This window comes from Aspergillus japonicus (assembly GCF_003184785.1).
Source record: "Aspergillus japonicus CBS 114.51 unplaced genomic scaffold BO86scaffold_4, whole genome shotgun sequence".
Classification (NCBI taxonomy): Eukaryota; Fungi; Ascomycota; class Eurotiomycetes; order Eurotiales; family Aspergillaceae; genus Aspergillus; species Aspergillus japonicus.
In genome coordinates, this window is record NW_020291641.1 from 288,173 (window position 1) to 305,072 (window position 16,900).

The 16,900-nt window shown below is 57.0% G+C and overlaps 8 protein-coding genes across 8 annotated transcripts; 5 read left to right on the forward strand and 3 right to left on the reverse strand.

Annotated features, from left to right (window-relative positions):
- Window positions 1-683: 683 nt before the first annotated feature.
- On the reverse strand, window positions 684-1,496 carry BO86DRAFT_395430 (uncharacterized protein; the record flags this gene model as incomplete). The annotated part of the gene is made up of 1 exon (XM_025673315.1): window positions 684-1,496. One exon carries the CDS (start codon window positions 1,494-1,496, stop codon window positions 684-686), a length of 813 nt encoding a protein of 270 aa, XP_025531878.1.
- Window positions 1,497-3,045: 1,549 nt separating this feature from the next.
- Window positions 3,046-4,563, forward strand: BO86DRAFT_395431 (T6SS phospholipase effector Tle1-like catalytic domain-containing protein; the record flags this gene model as incomplete). Its single annotated transcript, XM_025673316.1, has 3 exons — window positions 3,046-3,187; window positions 3,248-3,262; window positions 3,314-4,563. The coding sequence occupies 3 exons, from the start codon at window positions 3,046-3,048 to the stop codon at window positions 4,561-4,563; spliced, it is 1,407 nt and encodes a 468-aa protein (XP_025531879.1).
- Window positions 4,564-5,040: 477 nt separating this feature from the next.
- BO86DRAFT_434479 (aromatic alcohol reductase) lies at window positions 5,041-6,096 on the forward strand (the record flags this gene model as incomplete). Its single annotated transcript, XM_025675901.1, has 3 exons — window positions 5,041-5,073; window positions 5,133-5,398; window positions 5,475-6,096. The coding sequence occupies 3 exons, from the start codon at window positions 5,041-5,043 to the stop codon at window positions 6,094-6,096; spliced, it is 921 nt and encodes a 306-aa protein (XP_025531880.1).
- A 661-nt stretch (window positions 6,097-6,757) lies between these two features.
- Window positions 6,758-9,027, reverse strand: BO86DRAFT_385587 (cytochrome P450). Its single transcript, XM_025671138.1, has 2 exons — window positions 7,709-9,027; window positions 6,758-7,649 (listed from the first exon to the last, which is right to left on the reverse strand). Exons 1-2 carry the CDS (start codon window positions 8,844-8,846, stop codon window positions 7,222-7,224), a joined length of 1,566 nt encoding a protein of 521 aa, XP_025531881.1. The 5' UTR covers window positions 8,847-9,027; the 3' UTR covers window positions 6,758-7,221.
- Window positions 9,028-9,678: 651 nt separating this feature from the next.
- On the reverse strand, window positions 9,679-10,995 carry BO86DRAFT_434480 (zinc-dependent alcohol dehydrogenase family protein; the record flags this gene model as incomplete). The annotated part of the gene is made up of 3 exons (XM_025675902.1): window positions 10,340-10,995; window positions 9,910-10,267; window positions 9,679-9,853 (listed from the first exon to the last, which is right to left on the reverse strand). Exons 1-3 carry the CDS (start codon window positions 10,851-10,853, stop codon window positions 9,679-9,681), a joined length of 1,047 nt encoding a protein of 348 aa, XP_025531882.1. The 5' UTR covers window positions 10,854-10,995.
- A 579-nt stretch (window positions 10,996-11,574) lies between these two features.
- BO86DRAFT_415510 (AAT family amino acid transporter) lies at window positions 11,575-13,319 on the forward strand (the record flags this gene model as incomplete). Its single annotated transcript, XM_025674909.1, has 2 exons — window positions 11,575-12,053; window positions 12,146-13,319. 2 exons carry the CDS (start codon window positions 11,575-11,577, stop codon window positions 13,317-13,319), a joined length of 1,653 nt encoding a protein of 550 aa, XP_025531883.1.
- Window positions 13,320-14,084: 765 nt separating this feature from the next.
- Window positions 14,085-14,700, forward strand: BO86DRAFT_375548 (GFA family protein; the record flags this gene model as incomplete). The annotated part of the gene is made up of 3 exons (XM_025670484.1): window positions 14,085-14,231; window positions 14,335-14,534; window positions 14,592-14,700. The coding sequence occupies 3 exons, from the start codon at window positions 14,085-14,087 to the stop codon at window positions 14,698-14,700; spliced, it is 456 nt and encodes a 151-aa protein (XP_025531884.1).
- A 754-nt stretch (window positions 14,701-15,454) lies between these two features.
- BO86DRAFT_395437 (mandelate racemase/muconate lactonizing enzyme family protein) lies at window positions 15,455-16,573 on the forward strand (the record flags this gene model as incomplete). The annotated part of the gene is made up of 1 exon (XM_025673317.1): window positions 15,455-16,573. One exon carries the CDS (start codon window positions 15,455-15,457, stop codon window positions 16,571-16,573), a length of 1,119 nt encoding a protein of 372 aa, XP_025531885.1.
- Window positions 16,574-16,900: the final 327 nt, after the last annotated feature.

A 16,900-nucleotide genomic window follows, 5' to 3' on the forward strand; every position in this document is an offset into this window, starting at 1 on the left:
ATATTAAATAATTCCTAAGAATATAAAAATAGAGGTATAAAATAGAATAGAGTGGCTAAAAGCCAGGTTAGGTTAGGTTAATTAGAATTTTTATACCTAACTGCCAGGTTATAATTAGATTAAAAAAAGTTTTATATTTAACTATAGTATAGCTAAAAACTAAATAGTTAACTATTTTAATTATTTTTAGTACTAAAATATATCTACTACATCTTTTTTAGTTTGAGTATAGTCAAAATATATTTAGATTAAGTAGTTATTAATCTAGCTATCTAAAGTATTACTAAAAAATAAATAAAAAAAAACTTTTTAAATAAGATAAAAGTAACTTAAGAAAAATAGTATCTTTATTATTTATATTACTAAAGAATAATAAAAAAAATCCTAGTAGTATTAATAGAATTTAGTTTTTTATAAATTAGATGCTATTATAGTATAAAATATAAGAAAATATATAATTATAGCTTTATTTAAACTATATATTTTAGTTATTATATACTATACTATTAAAACTATATATTTATCTTTAATTAAACTACTAAAAATAATTATATAATTTTTAATCTACTTTTAATCTTTTTAATTTTAGTTAAGATAATCTATTAATTATTTTTTTTTATTTAAAAAAGCTAAATTATATTTTATAAATTAAAGGAAATGTCACCATCTATCGTCACGCTCCATCAAGTCTGGTGCGCATAGGAGAGATGCATAATGAGGTCCAGATATTTGTCAAATACCCCGTGGCAAATTTGACACACGGGAGGCCACGAGTCATCCCGATGCTCTTCCCAGCAATGCGCGGCGGCGTCATGGGGACAATCGCACAACTCCGCGCAAGTGGGAATAGGGCAGGGGCAGGGCGGCGGGTCCGCGCGGGTGTCGTCTCCGCCGTCAGTCCCCAGGACCGAGACGCCGCCGCAGCGGCAGGACGGATCGGGGTCGTCCTCGTGTGCCCGGTTGTGATGGTAGCGTATCTGCCCCTTGGTGTTGCGGATCCACCCACACGGCTGGCCCGTGGACGGCGGCTCGAAGATGCAGACGTACCGCCCGCTGATCGGGTCCTGCCGGTAGCGATACGACCTGTCCCCGATTACAGGATGGCGGGGAACGTACCGGTTGTGCTGTTGGGCGGCCGCCGTAGTCTGGCTGTCGGTGCGCCACAGGGTGCCGCACCGCGGGCAGCCGTATGCCAGCGGCCGCCCGCGGCCCATCTCCTTGTTGCGCAGCTGGTCCAGGCAGCGCGGATGGCAGCTCGCCTCGCACATCGGACACTGCTCCTGGTCCGGCGCCGACCGTTGCCTGCGCGGCGCCGCGGGCAGGCAACATCTGAGGCCGGCGGCGTCCGCGCCGCGGATCTGGCGCACCTCGAACGCCCGCCGCCGCACTTCGTCGGCCGTGTACGCTGCTGCCTCCCGCAGGTGCGGGTGGTATTCGGCGAGGCATTCGGCGTGGTTTTCGGCGTGGTTTTGGGCGCTTGCCTTGTCGTCGGACATGGTTCCTTACTGTGCTGCTTTCTTTTGGCTTGACTTTTAGTTCTTTAGGTCAGGTTAAGCGGGCGCACGATTCGAGTGGGCTTTTGGTTGAGGGGATGGGTTATGATACTAAGAGAAGGAGACGCGGTGGGAGACATCCCGCTGGTTCTTAAATACATGAGGTCTTGGTGCAGATTTCCTTGGTCAGGGGGGTAGATGAGGTTGTTTTGCGGGATCTGGAGCGGAGAACCTTTGCAAGTTCATTGTTGATGAGAGGGAGAGCTACCCTCTTGTGTGTGAGAATGGTTAGAGGGAGGTGTTTGGGTATAGGGGAGAGTGCCATTTCAGGTTCTGCTGTATTGGATTAGCCAAGTAGGCGAATATCTCCAGCAGGGAATCTCCAGCAGGGACCGTGTGGTCTTTGTCTATAGGAGATTGGTGCAGGGTGAACAGAGAAAATCCGCCTTGAGGCTCATGGGTCTGGTTCTGTGGCAGGGTCGCGCTGGAGTGATGGGCTGGTGGTGGAGGTCGCCGGTCTCTTTAGGGCGGTTTTCATTTACTGTGAAGTGTGTGGTTCGGGGGATTGAGCAAGATGCTCCGATTAGTTCTGGGGCTGGGATGTCCATGTAATGCGGTAGAGGTCAGAACCTGACTGATGGCTTTACAATTTTCTTTTAGGAATAGGAGAGTAGTGAAGAGTGATGGATTCTGACGATGCCACCACATTGATTTGGTGATGAAGACCTTCATCCACATCACTTTGCTGACTGATCGGCTTGTCTCTCTCAGGTGAATTAATGTCAATACCAGTACATTCTGTTCTCTTGCGGTTATTGTCCCGTGTGGCGATCAAGTGAAGGAAGCTGTGTTAGTTTGTGATCCGATTCTTCCTCTACCTTGCGAATCCAGTTTCTTACCTGCGGTAGTCGAGAGGAAAATGCGGTTCACAGATAATGCGCTTTAGGAAATCTCTGATGACAGGTGTGATGGGATGGGTGGAAAGTATGCCTGGGTTGTAGGGCGATGTAGGGCTCACCTGGTCAGGTGTTCCCAATGAGTTTCCGGCTCAGCCACTACCACTGCACATCAGGCAGCAGTTGCGTACTTTTCCGATTGCTTCCAAAATGACGATGAATGTCGAAGGATGCAGAGTCAGGGATCTGCTGTATTTGGTGATGTGATAATCTCTCCTGCACAAGATGTGCGTGTGCTGCGAATCGCACCAAGGATGTAGTCCATAGCAGCACAGACCTCAGCGTCAGCACATCCACCCCCTCCGGATCACTCGTGCAGTGGAACGGCTAGCTATCGAGGGGATCAACACCCATCTCTCAGCCGAAGCACGTTCAGCTGCCCCGCCACCGAGTCGCACACGTATCGGAATCGACGATAAGCACCAATGCATCTGTTCTGCGGAGATGAGCCTAACCGGAAGCCGCAGGGATTGGCGGTGGGGAGGAGCTCGCGAACGATGATCGTCGTTCGTCACACATACTTTAGACCCAGTCCTCCCTCCCTCCACACGCAGTGTCTGTGCTGAGCTAAGTTTCTCTCAAATTGAACATCGAAAATGGAGATGAAGGAAGAACCCACCACGGCTCGAAGCCAGATCGTGCTGTGTTTCGACGGCACAGGCAACACCTTCCGAGCCGATGGCACGGAGACGAACATCCTACGAATCTGCCGGATGTTGCAGCGCGGGGATGATCAACGTACGTCTCATACCCTATCCCTGGTTTTGAACTGCAATTGCAAAGCTGATAGAGATGTAGTGGTCTACTACCAACGTAAGCTCCCACCCCGACCCCACCCAGTCGAAAGCCCTAACTCCCCGGCAGCAGGAATCGGCACCACCATAACCCCCAGCTCCCTGGCCGCCACCCGACTCCAGAAAACCCTCACCAAAGGCAAAAGCAAAACCCTCAGCCAAGCCCTGGGCCAAACCTTCGACCAGCACGTGCTGGGCGGCTACCGCTTCCTCATGCGGCACTACCGCTCGGCCACCGACATCTACATCCTCGGCTTCTCGCGCGGCGCCTACACGGCTCTCTTCCTGGCGGAGATGCTGGACGCGGCGGGCTTGCTGGGCCCGGACAACGAAGAGATGATCCCGTTGGTGTGGGCGGCGTTCTCGCGGCTGAAGCTGACGCGATATCAGACGGCCGAGTCGCAGGAGAAGGCTGGTGCGTATCTACGGCACTGTCGCGAGACATTATGTCGGCCCGTCCGGCCGGTGAGGTTTCTGGGACTGTTTGATACGGTGAATAGTGTGGCGGAGTTTGAGGTGGTCAATGAGGGGCGGTCGAATGCGAGGGTGGTTAGGCATGCGGTCAGTGTTGATGAACGGCGGGTGAAGTTTCAGCCTGTGCTTTTGGGGGTTTATGGCAGGGGGGGAAGGGGGCGGAGGGTTGACAGGGTGTTAAGTGGGCTGGGTGATGGTGATGGTGATGGTGATGGTGGTGGTGATGCCCAGGATTTCGAGGAGGTCTGGTTCCCCGGCAACCACGCTGATATCGGGGGCGGGTTCCAGCGTGGACCGCAGGAGCGCACGCAGCTGAGCCATGTTCCGCTTGTGTGGATGGTGCAGGAAGCGCAGCGGGCCGGGCTGCGCTTGGATCGCGGGAAGATGCGGGAGTTGGGGGTCCTGGAGGAGGAGGAGGAGCTTGGGGAGGAGTCGTCGCGATTTGAGGCTGCGCTGGTTGAGTCCTGCACGCAGGGATTACTGCATTCATCGTTGGATACTGGCGACGGGGTCTCGCGGACGACGGCCTGGCTGTGGCGGTTCATGGAGTGGATTCCCATCCCACGGGCAGCGATGCAGAATGACGGCCGGTGGGCGCTGGTCCACTGGCCACCGCACCGCGGCGCCCCGCGCGATACGCCGCTGGATGCGAAGTTCCATGGCGCGACGATTCGGCGGATGAAGGCGGATCCCGTATATCGGCCAGGGAATGTGATTGTTGGGGGGAGGGGACGCAATTGTCGCCATGCTCCTCGGGGGTTTGGGATTGGGGAGTGGGATGCTTGTAGTGGTGGCGGAAGTCTGGCCAGGGAGATCTACATGAGGAGATTGCCGGAGCAGTCGTGAGCTGAGGAGTATACCTTGGTATAGGAGAAGATGTGTACCAGGTTTGTGTAGCTGTCCTGTATTTTTCTATTTTTCCTTGGGTTTTGTTTCTCAGACGAGAGGGAGCTAGGAATGATGCACAAGGCTGCTATGACTTGAATCTATCTTACAAATCAAACGAGATGTCTCACTGAAATCTGACATCCGATCATCCACCCACGGGTCCTACCGCAATAATTGGGTGCCAGGTCTTCATCCCCTGGCGTGTGGCTTGACCTTATCCAGAACACGCTAAAGACCCTGAGAATCACGGCAATAAGCGTGTTGGGTTCCCGGCCTTAGCCCGGAGACCGGGTCTGTCTGCCTGTTGATTCTCGATCTTCGGCCATGTCCGCGATCTAGGAATATTTAAATAGCCCGAATGGATCCATTTCCCTGTCTGTATATCCTCATACTTCATTCGAAATTTCAAGATAGCACCGTTTGCCATTCCAACCAATGCCCTCAATCAAGAACGTGGCCCTAGCAGGAGTAAGCCCTAACTCCCCGCAGCTCCCCCCCAAGCCAACGCCCAACCTAACAACCCCTAGGCTAGCGGCAACGTAGGCAGCCAAGTGCTGAACGCCCTGCTCGCCCAAAGCTTCACCGTCACTATCCTGACGCGCAAGCCTGCAACCGCAACCGCAACCCCCTTCCCCGCCGCAGCCACCGTCAAGCAAGTCGACTTCACCTCTCCCGCCTCCCTCACCGCAGCCCTAGCAGGCCAAGACGCCGTAATCGACACGACCTTTTCCCCAGAAATCGACACCCCGCTCCGACTCATCGACGCTGCCGCCGCAGCCGGCGTCTCTCGTTTGTTCGTCCTTGCCCTTCAACCCCCCATCAAACCACCCCAAACCTCTCCCCCCAAACTAACCACTCAGGACAAACAGCATAACAAGCGACTTCGGCCTTGACCCCACCAATCCCGGAATCCACGCCCTCCCCGTCTTCGCCCGCAAAAAGGCTGCCTACGAAGCCGTGCAACGCCACGCCGCCGCCTCTACACTAACCTACACCGTCGTCGCCTGCGGGGTCTTCCTGGACTGGGCGCTAGCCTCTGGGTTCGCAGGGCTGGACCTCACAGCCCGGAAAATTCGAATCTTTGGGGACGGGGACAACGTCGTCCCCTGGACGACGCTGGCGGATGTGGGCCGCGCCACGGCGGCGGTGCTGCTGCACCCGCAGGAGACGCGCAATCGGGTTGTGTATGTGCATTCGGTTTATTTGTCTCAGAGGGAGTTGGTGAGGGTGGTGAAGAAGGTGCTTGGGGCGGAAAGGTGGGAGGAGACAAGGGAGAGGGATATGCGGGGTTTGATGGAGGAGGCGGTGGCGGATCTTAGGGAGGGGCGAGGGGTGACGGCTGCTACGTTTGAGGTGCAGATTCAGTATTGCGTGGCTACGCGGGAGTTGGCGCATCCGTGGGAGAGGGATGATAGTGCGTTGTTGGGGGTGAGGGAGTGGGGGGTGGAGGAGGTGGAGGTGTTGGTTGGGAGGGTTGCGCGGGGATTGTGAGGGTGAGTTAGGGTTACGACTTTGAAGTACTGGGTCCTTTGAAGGGGGGGGGATTAGGTATGAATATCTCTTCTCTGGATATTACCGCTAACGTTTAACATCTTATTCCAAGCGTAGATATACATCTGCCACAGTATAGCTAAAACAAGTATGTCCACTACCGTCAATTCCCTTCCTTCTCGTCTTCGCCGGCAGATAGACTCCCAGCGCCCTTCTCCCTACTCTCACACTGACCTTTTTCCTCCCCTTTCCCATCCCCTTCACCCTCAACCTTCAAAGGCAGCCACCGCATCCCCACCGGCAAAAACACTGCACTCGCCAGCGTCTGTGTCTATCGCGGCGAAGATCAGGAATATTACCCCCTTAGACGATGAACAGGGCCATTTTGCGAGCATTCACCCGAAACCAGAGGATTTAGGTGTCTCCGATGCCTTGGAACGACTGTACAGTGTCTGCGAGAATCTGGGGCATGTGGCTTGAAGCCTGGTGGAGTCACGGAAATTCACTGATGTCGAAACCCCTGGCAAGCTGAAGACTGACGAAGGCTCTCCACGAGCGCGCGATGAGGGGCGGACATCCCCTGAGCTGCCGTCGCTTCTGTCAGAGGCTTTGGAGGCCGAGTTCTTGAAGTATCTCACCCACCTGGAGGTACGGTATTTTTCTGGTGTCTTGAATAGTTGGGATACGGGAATTTCTTCCTCCGTCATGGATCTGCTAAGAGTTGATCATAGGTTCTATGCATGTTTGTGACGGTGGTCCTGCGGCCTCGCCCAGGCTGCCGCTCGCCGCCCACCTCGGTGGCCTTAGCTAGTAGTTTCTCGCAGATACTAGCCTGAGATAGTCAGGATTCCAGCATCTTCCACCTTTCGCAGGTGTTATCAGTTTGCTTTACTTAGAGCAAATCCAAATTGCACCCAGCACAAGCTTTCTGGATTGCAGGCGCTCGTCGCGGCTTCCAGATCCACCAGTGTACAGTACTAGCAACTATACCATGCCCTAATCCGCGCGGCCCTTGAACTTACATTCCTAGGCTTGAGGAGACCAGACCGAATTCAACCCCCAATAAAGGATAAAGACTAAGATGGCACACGACTTATATCACGGCGACGATAACACCGACGCAAATCAACGAACCAGCCCCACGCGCGTCCCATTCCGCGAACACAGCGTGAGCCCCCGACTTTCCTCCCACGGCCCGGGATCCCGACTCTCCAGTCCACGAAACTCCTGCACCATACGCACCAGCACGTAGCTCGCCTCAGTCAAGGCGTATCGCTGACCAATGCAAATCCGCGGCCCGCCGTTGAATGGCAGATACCCCCAGCGCAGCCGCAGCTGGAGCCTGCCGTCCTCCCAGCGCTCAGGGAGGAAGTCGTCGACATCATCCCCGTAGAGATCCGCGCGACGGTGCATGGCGTAGAGGTTATAGCTAACGAGCGTGCCCTTGGGCACGAACGCGGGGGAGAGGCCGTCGTCGCCGCCGCCGAGGGGGAGGACGGTGTCGCGGATGGCTTCGCGTTGGTTGCGGGGGACGACGGGGTGGAGGCGGAGGGCTGGACGTTTTTCAGTTAGCTCTAACCCTACAAGAAGCGAACAAAGGGAAGCAACGTACACTCTTTGATACAGCACTCCACAAACTTCAACCCCTGCAGCTGCTCATAGCTCGGCGGACGACCCTGCAAGCTCTCCACCTCGCGGCGCAGCCTCGCCCAGATTGCGGGGTTCTTGGCGAGCATGAAGAACAGATTCCCCAGCAGACTGGCCGTGGTATCGCGTCCGGCCAGCAGCACCGCCATCAGCTCGTCCAAAATGCGCTCTCTATCCGACGTGCGCGCCGCCAGTTCGTGCGAGAAGATGCGCTTACCCTTGGGTTTACCTGCCTCCACCCGGTCCACATCCCCTGAACTGCCATCAGTCTTGCGCATCTCGACCGCCCGGATCGCCTCCTCCACAAACACGCGCACAAAATCGCGGCAGCGCCGGTTACACTCCTCGGCCTTGCGATCGCGGTAAACCGCATTCAGCCGGCCCAGGGTCCCGCGCACCAGCACCGCCTTCTGGGCATACTGGAACGCCTCCGCGAAGCTCACCTGCCCCTCCTCTTCGCGACTGTGATCAACCGGCGTCCGGAGGGTATGCACCGACTCCCCAAACAGAAACCCGGTCGCGGAGTCGATCGTATACTTGAAAAACAGTTCCTGCAGATCCACCGTGGCTCCGTCGCGGGGCAACACGGCCAGCAAATCCTGGAAGAGCGCCTCCAGCACCGCCAGGTCGGCCACGACCTGGTCGCGCGCGAAGCTGGGGCGCAGCAGGGCGCGCGAGGCCGCCCAGTGCGCGCCGTCGCTGTTGAAGATGCCCTGGCCCAGCAGCGGGCGGAAGGGCTCGGTGCGGTGGCGCAGCCCGTAGTCCTGGAAGTTGACCGACAGCACCGTCTTGATGTTCTCGGGCTCGATGGTCAGGATGATCCGGTGTTGGAGCTCGCGCGTCGTGAAGGTGTGCCCGTACTGTGCGAAGAGCTCGCGGCCGCGGGCGAGGATCCGGTGCGCGCGGATCGCGCGGATCGTGCTGGGGAGCGTGTCGAGCCCTAAGATCGGGTCGCGGTTGAAGGCCCGCGCGATGGGGCGGCAGCCATATTGTCGGGCGTGGTGGCGGCGGCGGAGGGTGCCGTGGACTGTGCTGAGGAGGTGGATGGTGGTTATGGCTAGGGCTGCGAGGATGAGTATTATGAGTTTAGGGGGGAGGGCCATGGTTGCTACGGTGGAGATGGGGAGAGTGGATGGTTGGGATGCATGGTTGTTGCGGTCTAGGCAGAAGTTATAGTTGGGTTGGGTCACGTGGGAGAGTTGGTCGTAGTCTTAGCAGGCTCTGGTATAGACGAGGATCAGTGTTGGCCCATTATACTCTGTCTGACATTACGTTAAACCGTCGTATTGGAATCGAAATCAAGGAGAAGATGGATGTTCAATGCAGGAATGTCAGGAGTTCTCTGCGATTGTAAGCTTTCTAAGTAGATTCCATGCATGTCCACGATTTGCTCCTAATGATCGGGGTGCATAGGGTAGCACAATCAGAATTGGCGTTGTGTTTTTGGAGTTAGGCACCACTAACAACACTTTGAAGGCGTGATAAAGTATGCGCCCCGTGGTAGCTTTGATACTGCACAGCCCCGTGGCCGAAGGATCGAGCTAGAACAAGCTTATCATTTACAGGAGGAATCGCTCCTATAGGACCCAAAACAAAACGTTGTGGTCAGCAAGAGAGTATCCAACCGTATCGGAGAGCACTATCAAGCTAGAATTTTTGGACAAACGTAGTACTGTGATACTGTTGAGAGATTACTTGGTGTGATTGGGCTTGAAATACATCAACAAGATTACACCAATACTCACTTTTTCTTGGCTGAGCCCTAATTTCTAGAAGCTAGAATAGACTCTGAACACGGGGAGTTGTCAGAGGTTCCTTTGGAGTTTGATAGTAGAATTAAGCCTCGTTTCCAGGCTCACTAACAACTGGCAAGACTCGCATCCCAGCGATGGTATTCCATTTACCTTCCTGGACTTCGTGTCAAGAAGCCCTAATCTACAAACGAAGCACAATCTTGCCCACCTGCTTCCCCTGCCAGATATACTCGACCGCCTCCTCCGCCTCCTCAAACGGAAACACCGAGTCAATCAGATCATCCAGTCGAACCTGCGTCGCCGCCAGCGCCGCACAGAAGTCCTCCGTATCAAACTTCGATCCGGCATTAATACCCCTACCAGCGAATTAGCCAATCGCTCCGCATCCACTTCCCCCCAGAATCCAACTCACCTCAAAACCACCCGCCGATCGATAATAACCGGCACCAACTCCGCCAGATCCTGCGCATTCTGCTTCCCCAGATACCCGACTTGGCTGACGATCCCGCCGCGCCGCGTGCACTTCATCGACCGCACCAGCGAAGGCGTGCCCCCGTTCTCGACCACGATGTCCACGCCCACCCCGTCCGTCAACCGGAGCACCTCCTCCTCCCACGCCGGAATTTTGGCGTAGTTCACCGTCAACAGCGGCGGATCCGCATACTTCTGCCGCATGGCTGCGAGCTTCTCATCGCTCGACGAGGTCAGGATCACGCGCAGGCCCGCCGCGCGCGCAAGCTTCAGCGCAAAGACACTCACGCCGCCGGTCCCTACAGCCCCCCCCCAACCGACCAAAGATTAGCTTGCTAGCCCTACTTATCTCCCGAGACGATAAAACAAACCCTGAATCAGCACCGTCTGCCCAATGCTCATCCCCTTGAGCGCAGACCACGCCGTCACACCCGCGCACGGGATCGTCGCCGCGCTCACCCAGTCCAGATACGCCGGCAGCTTGACGACCACCCGCGCGTCGAAGACGACGTGGTCCGCCATGACCCCGTCCTCGTCGGCCGCCAACCAGCTGCGGCCCGGCTCCCGGCCGGACACAAACTGCGTGTCGATGATGGGAGCGACGCGGTCGCCGACGGCCAAAGTGGTGACTTTGTCGCCCGCGGCGAGGACTTCCCCGGCGGCGTCATTGCACAGAATCCCGTGCGGCAGGACGGGCCACGGGTTCCCGCCGTTGGCGATGTTGGCGTCGCGGTAGTTGAGGGCGATGGCGTGGATTTTGATCAGCACGGAAGTTGGGCCTAGGGGCGGGAGGGGTTCGTTGACGGCGTAGAGTTTGGCGGTGCCCGGGGTGTAGTCGTCTGTGCGGCGGAAGGCGCGCCGGGTGGTGGGGAGTGTGGAGGGCATTATTTGGGTCGGTGTGAGGGGGACTCCGTGGAGGTGAGGTTGTCGAGAACAGCGTGGGAAAGGCGGGAGGGAAGTGAGGATTTATGGTGAGGATTGATGCCCCCGCATGGATGTGGGACGGAAGTAAACAGGGTCGAAAAAGATGTGGAGTTGGTTACACGTCATTCCGATGCCAGAACGCCCTTCCCCAGAATTCCCGATGTTTCTCTACGAGCTGAGAGTGGAGACCAGTGAGACTCTGAGAATCTGGGCGTGAGTGGAGAATGAAAGGCATCAAGTTAGGGCTAAGGCCGATCGGGTAATGAGATCCGTCCATCTTACCCACCAATCGATCTACCTTTCTGCACAACCCATGTAGTCGGCGGGTAATCCTACTGGAAATAGTACATAATTCGAGATCTTGAAGATAGCAAGTTGTCTCACTTGACGTACGATACCTCATAGGCAACCATGTGGGACAATCCCTATTGCGGTATGGAAAATGAGAGCCATCTCGAGGTGGCCTCGCCTCGCCGTTTGCGGCTTCCCCACCCCAGAGGCTCCTTGCATATGCCTATCTCCCAGAAGCGTGTGGCGTCGCTGCAATCTATACAACAGACCGGTCTCGAAGCAATTTATAATGCTGGACACCTCCCCTATGCGCACAGGTTTCTGGTGCCCTCTTACCTAAGAGTCCTCCGCACAAAATCCCTCACCCTTCCGATATCACCCACGCAGCAATATGTCGGAAGACAAGATAGACCGCAAACTAGAGGAAGCCCTCGAGGCCGACGTGCAGGCCTGCCCCGTGGAGCCCCTCGCGCCACAAGGCCTCCAGCGCCGACTGAACAACCGCCAAACCCAACTCCTCGCCATCGGAGGGTCGATAGGCACCGCCCTGTTCATCAGCATCGGCAACGGGCTGGCCGCCGGCGGCCCCGGCAGCCTGCTGGTGGCCTACACCCTCTACGCCCTCGTAATCGCGTGTATCAACAACTGCGTAGCGGAGATGACGGTCCTCCAGCCCGTGTCCGGCGGCTTCATCCGGCTGGCCGGCAAGTGGGTCGACGACGCCCTGGGGTTCATGGTGGGCTGGAACTTCTTCTTCTACGAGGCGCTGATGATCCCCTACGAGATCACCGCCATCAACCTGGTTTTGGGATACTGGCGGGACGACATCCCCGTGGCGGCAGTCTGCGCCGCCTGCATTGCTCTTTACACGTACGCCCCGAAGCCTCCAAGACTGCTACTAACCCACCACGACCAGCATCCCCACCCCACCCCCACGAACCCAACACTAACACCAGACACAGGGCGATCAACTTCCTCGCCGTGCGTGCCTACGGCGAGGCCGAATTCTGGCTCTCGAGCGGCAAGATCCTGCTGATCTTCACCCTGATCTTCTTCACCTTCATCACCATGGTCGGCGGCAACCCGCAGCACGACGCCTACGGCTTCCGGTACTGGAACCACCCCGGCGCATTCGCCGCATACCGCCACACCGGTGCCGCTGGCCAATTCGAGGGCTTCCTCGCCGCCCTGTGGTCGGCGGCCTTCACCATCGTGGGACCGGAGTACATCTCCATGTCAGCCGCCGAGGCGCAGCGGCCGCGCACCGTCGTCAAGGCGGCTTTCAAGACCATCTACTGGCGGTTCGGGCTGTTCTTCGTGCTGGGCGCCACCTGCGTCGGCATCGTCGTGCCCTGGACCGATCCCACGCTGCAGGCGATCCTGCACGGCCAGAGCAGCGCCACCGGCGCCGCCGCCTCACCCTACGTGATCGCCATGGCCAACCTCCACATCACGGGGCTCCCGCACCTCGTCAACGCCCTCCTGATCACCTCCATCTTCTCGGCCGGCAACACGCTCACCTACTGCGCCACGCGCTCGCTGTACGGCCTCGCGCTCGAGGGCCGCGCGCCGCGCGTGCTCACCAGGACCCGCAACGGCGTGCCCGTCTACGCGTTCGCCGTGGTCATCTGCTTTCCCTTCCTCTCGTTCCTGCAGCTCAGCAACAACTCCGCTAAGGTCCTCAACCTCCTCGTCTCGCTAATGACGGCCGGCGCGTTGATCGATTTTCTGGTCATGTGCATCACCTATCTGCAGTTCTACCGCGCGTGTCAGGTGCAAGGGTTCGACCGCGCGAGCTTGCCGTATGTCGGGTGGGGTCAACCGTACTGCGCGTGGATCGGGGTCGTGGGCATGGTGTTCGTGCTGCTCGGATACGGGTATACGGCGTTTGCGCCGTGGGACGTGCAGACGTTCTTTGAGAATTATACCATGCAGATCGTGGCGCCGGTGCTGTTTTTTGGGTGGAAGTGGGCCAAGGGGACGACACTGCTCAAGGCTGAGGAGGTGGATTTGGTGTGGGAGGCGCCGGTGGTGGATGCGTATGAGGCGGGGTTTGAGGGGCCCATGCCGGGGTTTTGGGAGGAGGTGGTTGGGTTGTTGTGGCGGGGGAGGAAGGGGAGGGGAGTGGAGGTGTGAGGTTTGTTACTCGTTGATCGAGGGTTTGAGGTGGGATATTATGACAGTGCTTGTGGTCTCTGGCGTGGATATGTTGGCATTTGCGCTGCTGTTTGGGCTAGCCCTATGTTTTGCTCTCTGGCCTCCGATACACTCTCAACAGACAAATATCACGCTTCCTTGCCAGATGTATTCTCTTTACTCATAATCATAGATCCAGCTTGGGTATCATGCCAGCAGACATACGGTAACTACAACCACGGTGACAATCTGTACGGAGTAACGTTCTCGGTGTCTCTGAGGAAACTACTCGGTCCACTGACTCAATGTCTAGCACCTCTACGGAGCGGAGATGTGATCTACAAAGTATTAGCATTAGCGTCCAGAGCAGTGCGCTTCATGGTAAGACTCACATCCGATACACTTTTCTCAGTTGGCAAGCAAAGTTATGTCATGTTGGTCAGGAAAGTCACTGGACCAAAGACTAACTAACTTAAGATGAGATGTGATGTTATGCCTTCCCCTCGGAGAAAGCAAGCTTACCCCGCGTATCTCCGAAGCAGTACACTCTTAGTCCTGTCTAACCGAATCAGGCGTGTTTGATGAGCGCCAGATGCATGCTGCAGATCCACTTGTAAGCCCCCCATCACCCACTCACCCCTCCCACCCCCCGCACGCATACTCTTATCTCGACATCAGCAGCAAGATAACTCCCCCCTGCCACACTCGACCACACCTTCAACGCAGAATTCCAGCTCCAACACACAGCTCAAACCACCGCCCACCATGTCCACACCCATCTCCCCCACGACAACCCACACCGGCACCTGCCTCTGCCGCGCCATCCACTTCACCGTCACCGGCGCCCCCACCGCTGTCTACTGCTGCTACTGCCGCGACTGCTCCCTCGGCGCCGGCGGACCCTGCCAGATCGTGAGTCCCTGCCCTACCCTACCCTGCCCTGCCCCCCCCCCCCCTTATCTCATCCCATTCCCATCACAATCCTCTCCCCCAATAAGATCCCCTAATAATCCAGACCGCACGCTACCCCCGCTCGCACTTCACCCTACACGACACCGACAGCCAACTACGCACCTACGCAATCACCGATACGACGAGCGGGGCCCCCAAACACAAGTACTTCTGCGGAAGGTGCGGGTGCACCGTCTACACTGTCCCGCGCGCGACTGAGGGCGGCGGGGTTGTGGTGGTGCGGCCGGCGTTGATTCCGGATGGGTGCGTTTCTTTCCGCGTAGAATGGATTGGGCCTGTATGGTATTGACAGGAATGTAGGTTGGAGATCTTCTCGCCGCAGATTGAGTGTTTTACGAGGTGTCGGCCGGGGTGGTTTGCTGGGTGTGAGGGGGTGGAGGAGGGGTTTGAGGGGAGTTCGAGGGCTTAAAGGGGTCCGGATGGGTTGGATTGGAGTTGGCAAGGGGGGTGTTGGGGGCGGAGACGTGGGGATGGAATCAGGAACTTTGACAATGAAGGGGTATTTCCTCATCGCATACGTTACACAGATTGAGCCGGATCAGGTGCTGCATTGTCCTAGTATTGGCGGACACGGGGGTGTGCTCCTGGGCTGTTGATGGTCACTCGCAGCGAGGTGATTGAGCAAATAGACTGATGGCAGGCACTTGCCGTTACAAGGCTTCTTCGATTTACATGATGAAAATTCGATGGATTTACCCCGCAATAGTCTATCGAGATACTGTAATGCCCAGCTGGAGTGACCAATACCCTAGACGAATGGCATATCAGGTCCAGTGGCGCAGTGCGGGGTGCGGTAGATAAGCGCGGGCTCTCATTTTTGACACTGCACTCGGTCTAGCGTCCAACACCTATCCTTGAGGAAGGTATATCAATAACGGACTACAAGTGTTAGTTATCCCAAACGAGCAAGGCATTCGCGACTCGAGACACAGGCGGATTGTCTACCCTTTCGGGAGTCCGGGACCGTACGCGGCGGCGCCTGTGGACAGCCAAGCCCTAAAATCACCCCCCGTTTTGGAGAACACAGTATATACATGCCCAGGATCCCAGCTAATCACCGCCAGAAAATATAAGACAGTCCGTCCGGGCGACAAATCAGACCGCCAATGCAACACATCGTCTCCCCTTCCCTGCTTCAACCCAACCATCGCTGACCCCCGAAGATGGCCTCCCTCACAATCGCCCGCATCGACGTCTACCAAGTCGACCTCCCCTACGCCGGCGGCGTCTACCACCTCTCCGGCGGCCGCACCTACACCAGCTTCGACGCGACCATCGTCCGCATCACGACCAACACCGGCCTCGAAGGCTGGGGCGAAAGCACCCCCTTCGGCGCGACGTACATCGCCTCCCACGCGCGCGGCGTGCGCGCCGGCATCGCCGAGCTCGCGCCGCACCTCCTGGGCCTGGACCCACGCCGCGTCGACCGGATCAACGAGGCGATGGACGCCGCCCTAGTCGGGCACGCACACGCCAAGACCGCGCTCGACGTCGCCTGCTGGGACGTCTTCGGCCGATCCGTCGGGCTGCCCGTGTGCGAGCTGCTGGGCGGTCGCACCGACACCGCCATGCCGGTGATCAGCTCGATCCACGTGGGCGAGCCGGCCGAGATGCGGCAGCGCGTCGCCGACCACCGCGCCCGGGGGTACCTGGGCCACTCGGTGAAGGTCGCCGGCGACGACCCGGCTGCCGACGCGGCGCGGATCACCGCGTCCTTGGCCGATCGCCAACCCGGGGAGTTCTTCCTCGTCGATGCGAACGGCGGACTGACGGTGGAGACGGCGCTGCGGATGCTCCGGCTGCTCCCGCCGGCGCTGGACTTCGTGCTCGAGGCCCCCTGCGCGACGTGGCGCGAGTGCGTCTCGCTGCGGCGGCGCACGGACGTGCCCATCATCTTCGATGAGCTGGCCACGGACGATGCGTCGGTGGTTCAGCTCGTGGCGGACGATGCCGCCGAGGGCATCGGGTTGAAGATCTCCAAGACCGGCGGGTTGACGCGCGGCCGGCGCCAGCGGGATATCTGCCTCGCGGCCGGGTATACGGTCAGCGTGCAGGAGACCACGGGGTCGGATATCGCGTTCGCGGCGATCGTGCATCTGGGCCAGACGGTGCCCGAGCGGTATCTGCGGTGTGTGCTGGAGAGTCGCGATATGGTGGCGCTCAAGACGGCGGATGGGGAGTTTGAGGTGCGCGGGGGGAGGATCTCCGCGCCCACGGGGCCGGGGTTGGGCGTTACGCCGCGCTTGGAGGTGTTGGGCGAGCCGGTCGCGAGCTACTTTTAGCTTCACTGCAAAGCAATGCCTTAGTTTATTGATTTGACCCTAAGACGGACGTTTGTGGAATGATCGCCCCAGTATTGATGTTTAAGATGGGGCAACAAAGACACAGCGGGATTCGCACCCACTTCCCAAACCTAGTGAATTAGTATTCAATTACCTGCGGACTAATCCCAGCCAACAAAGTCTTCCTTTTCTTCATTGAACATTCAGCACTTGAAGTATTGTATAGAGTATGACTGCTTTAGAGCAAATACGATAACGATCATTGCCTCTGCATTCGCACTGGGATAAGGAAAAACCTCTTCTTCAGGGGCAAAAACCCTACCGAGG